This window comes from Notothenia coriiceps, unplaced genomic scaffold (genome assembly GCF_000735185.1).
Source record: "Notothenia coriiceps isolate Sejong01 unplaced genomic scaffold, NC01 NC01_scaffold00006334, whole genome shotgun sequence".
Lineage (NCBI taxonomy): Eukaryota > Metazoa > Chordata > Actinopteri > Perciformes > Nototheniidae > Notothenia > Notothenia coriiceps.
The window spans coordinates 27,438-31,435 of record NW_011339035.1 but is presented as its reverse complement, the minus strand read 5'-3'; the positions used below and the strand labels follow the sequence as shown (position 1 = coordinate 31,435).

The following is a 3,998-nucleotide window of genomic DNA, read 5'->3' as shown; positions in this document are numbered from 1 at the left end:
CTTTACCGCACCGTTGTGACGAAAAGGGAGCTGAGCCAGAAGGCAAAGCTCTCTGTCTACCGCGCCATTTTTGTTCCTACCCTCACCTATGGTCATGAAGGATGGGTCATGACCGAAAGAACGAGATCGCGGGTACAAGCGGCCGAGATGGGTTTTCTCCGCAGGGTGGCTGGTGTCTCCCTTAGGGATAAGGTGAGAAGTTCGGTCATCCGGGAGGGACTCGGAGTTGAACCGCTCCTCCTTCGTGTCGAAAGGAGCCAGTTGAGGTGGTTCGGGCACCTAGTTAGGATGCCACCTGGGCGCCTCCCTAGGGAGGTGTTCCAGGCACGTCCAGCTGGGAAGAGACCAAGGGGTAGACCTAGAACCAGATGGAGGGATTATATCTCTTCGCTGGCCTGGGAGCGCCTTGGGATCCCCCAGTCAGAGCTGGTTGATGTGGCCAGGGGAAAATAAAGTTTGGGGCTCTCTGCTGGAACTGCTACCTCCGCGACCCGACCACGGATAAGCGGGAGAAGATGGATGGATGGATGGATGTGTTTTCTGACACTTGGTGAATTCCCTGGAACACCGGGGACACATATTCATGTATAAAAGACGTACAAAAGTGCATTTTGCATGATAGGTGACCTTTAAGTATCACCGCTCATTATTACATGCATATCATAGTTTGGATAGGTAGATTACTTTATTCAAGGTCATTTTCTAAAGTGCACCTATCATGCTATTTTTAGGCAATAGCATAGGTCTCAGATATATAAAACTATATTAAAAACATGTCTATGAAGTGTTTTGCTCAAAATACCAAACAGATCACCCATTCTAGCCATGCCTCATATCCCTCTATTTTACTCCCTGTTTCAAAAGTGCTGATTTGGGGTATAAAGCTTTAAAGAAAATGAAAATCGATAAAAAAAAGGTGGGGGCTGAGCTCATGCGGGACGGGCAGCTACTGTCTAAACTAAATACTGCAGTGATGAAACGCCTTATCAAGGATTATTTCTGAAACAGTATGGAGCTCAAAGGCTTTCTCTCTTGCCGGTTATACCACAAGGTGAGTTCCTTTTTATTTCCTGCTTCTTCACACACATGCTCTCCAGTACAGGTTAGCTCTGAGTGTTAGCGATGCTAATGTAAACACCGACCATATTACGTCCGTCGGGCATTGTTTCTGAAAGCAACTTTCTGATAGGGCCGTGGGTCCACATTTCAGATATTACGTCATATCGGACACAAATCTGGATCGGCTCCGTTGCAGCCCCGTTTTTAGAGATTTGGGTACGGAGGAAAAGAGAGAGGGTTTTATTTTCTGATGCTGCGTGAGTTCCCTGACACACCGGGGACACATATTTATGTATGAAAGACATCAAAAAGTGCATTTTGCATGATAGGTCCCCTTTAAATGATCCTGTTTCATAATATCTTTGAATGAAAGCATTAAGGTTCAAATGTACTGTATAAATAAAAAGCTTGATCCTAGAAGAAACAGTTAAAGTGGTAAAAATACCCCTGGTTTTGTCATGCATGACCTACCTGCCACTACAGGCAGGTTAACAAAAAGCAGGTTGGCAGCCGGCACTAACAGGATCATGTAAAGTCGTGCAGAGCAGCAGACAAAACTTCATTTACCTCTTGGTAATCTTCAGGGGGTCGGAGAGCGCCGGCTCCCTCTGGAAGTCCTCTTTATCGAAAAGGCGCTTAATGGAGTAGTTGGCCAGCTGTTCCATGATAACAAAGGTTTCATTGAGGTGCAGCAGCATGGAGAAGTAGTGATTCTCCCCATGGGCCTGGACATGGATGCTCTCAGTCAGGATAACATTGGTTGTTTTCTCCAGCCTCCAGATCTCGTCCCAGGAGATGATCAGTTTCACTGCACAGCCATCACAAGGAATGAAAGTCAGTGATTCAGGCTCACAGCTGCAAGGACAAAACTCTTAAATGAATAAGAAACATATTACTGTGAATTGAAATGATGTTTAACAAAGGACTAATTCCTTCCTATAATTATGGAACCTGTAATTACCTCGAGCAGTTTCTATACAAAATAATGATCAAAGAATGTTCCTTGCGGACCATAAAAGCTAACTGTGGTTGCCAATAGAAACTAGCATCAATCAAAATGAGCAAGACAAATGGCAGCTCATATGGAGAAACGGCTCACCCTCAGATCCCAGCAGGTATGAATAGAAGCAGAGGAAGTTGGTGCTGAGGTAGAGCCAGCCCTGGCACGGCACTTTGCCTCTCCAGTAGCTGCATGAGTAATATGTGACCAGCTTCTCCTGCGGTGGCAGCTCAAACCACTTCTCAAACTTAAAAAGTGCTTCTCGGAACTTCTCTGGATCTTCTTCCAGCACCAGTGAGGCCTTCCCTTCTTCAGCGATAAGACCCTAACAGATTAAACATCAAGGATTACCGCAGGCAGCGACAATATAACAAGGAACTATCTTCTTATAATTGCCTTAATCAACCCATTTATATTCCTAAACATAATTGCGTGTATTAAAAAGTGTTGTTATTTATTTAGTAAGTGGAAAACAACTTCAATAAATAGGAGTAAATATTTTAAAGTGATAGAGTTATGTTATCTTAAACAGTATTTTACAGCACAAAAATGACAGTCAGCTCTCCGAGAGATTAACTTCAAAAGTTCTTACTCTTATCTTGCCCTGTACAAAGCTGGTGATGTCTTCGCTGGAGTCAAACACAGAGAGCGTCCTCATGATGTTCTGCTGCAGCCATTCCCAATGCTCAGTGATCTCCTCTTTGGTGACACCTGACCAAAAGTCAAGAGAAAACAATATAAAACTGTTATTAAATATCATGCATGAGAGGTTGTTTTGAAGATAAAAGAGTCTTAGGTGACAAACATTTCATTTTCTATTGTAAAATATGTTAAAGGTGACCTATCATGCAAAATGCACTTTTGTACGTCTTTTATTACATTACATGTTACTTGTTAGACGCTTTTATCCAAAGCGACTTACATACTCAATACTGTGGGCAATCCCCACAGGAGCAATTTGAGGTGAAGTGTCTTGCCCAGGGACACAACGACATGCTGACTGCAGTGGGGTTTGAACCTGTGACTAGTGCTGTGTACCTGGACTCGCATTCAGGTTCAGGTCCGGACTCAAGTCCAGAGGTTCAGGTTCAGGTCCGGACTTATAAGTCCGGACTTGTGTCAAGTTGTGTGAGTAACTAAAGTGAACTTATTGTGAGCTAATTATCAATTGAAAATAAACTCATAATCAACTCAAATTCAAACTCGTCAGGTTTATTGTGCCCCCTTCCAACTTGTGTCTACACCATGTCTTTTCTAGAACTCTACATATGTTACTAACTACACAACACAACTACATACATAGTGATGTACATACAAGACTCAATATGCAAGAGTACAAGTCTATGTGTTCTTGTTCAAGAACAACAGCATATTGACATTGTCTGGGTGAAGTGTTGCTCTTTCGGCAGACACTATATCACCATACATACAAAGGATTTAGCTTAGCTACACTACCATATATGGCAACCAGTATCCCATGCTGTCAGTAAGCTACACTACCAAATATGGCAACCAGCATCCCACGCTGTCAGTGTCCACTATGTCTAAGCCAGCTTCCCTTGACGTCACACAGATCTCGCGAGCAGTTGCGATATTTTGCGAGACTTCGTGAGTTCAGTAATGGCCGTCATATCAGAAGCCAAAACAATATTTTGCGTCTTTTCTCAGCGCAAATTTCTCGATCTATGGAAGGTTTTAGATGGTTTAGAACACAAAGGAGAATATACGTAAGTACCGGTTCCTGACGTTCCGGTTTTAACCGGACTTGAACCGAAACTTTTTACAAGTCCAGTACCGGTTCGTTGTACCGGTACGCAGCACTAATTACGTTACATTACGTTACATCACATGTTACTTGTTAGACGCTTCTATCCAAAGCGACTTACATACTCAATACTGTGGGCAATCCCCACAGGAGCAATTTGAGGTGAAGTGTCTT

At 43.3% G+C, this 3,998-nt stretch overlaps 1 protein-coding gene across 1 annotated transcript in view; it reads right to left on the bottom strand.

The window, feature by feature from the left end:
- tbc1d8b (TBC1 domain family member 8B) overlaps positions 1-3,998 on the bottom strand; it is a 19,153-nt gene that overhangs the window by 14,797 nt on the left and 358 nt on the right. The window contains exons 2-4 of the mRNA XM_010769065.1: positions 2,652-2,770; positions 2,159-2,384; positions 1,627-1,867 (exon numbers count right to left, since the gene is read on the bottom strand). Coding sequence (XP_010767367.1) covers positions 1,627-1,867; positions 2,159-2,384; positions 2,652-2,770 — 586 coding nt within the window. The remainder of the gene's footprint in view (positions 1-1,626; positions 1,868-2,158; positions 2,385-2,651; positions 2,771-3,998) is intronic.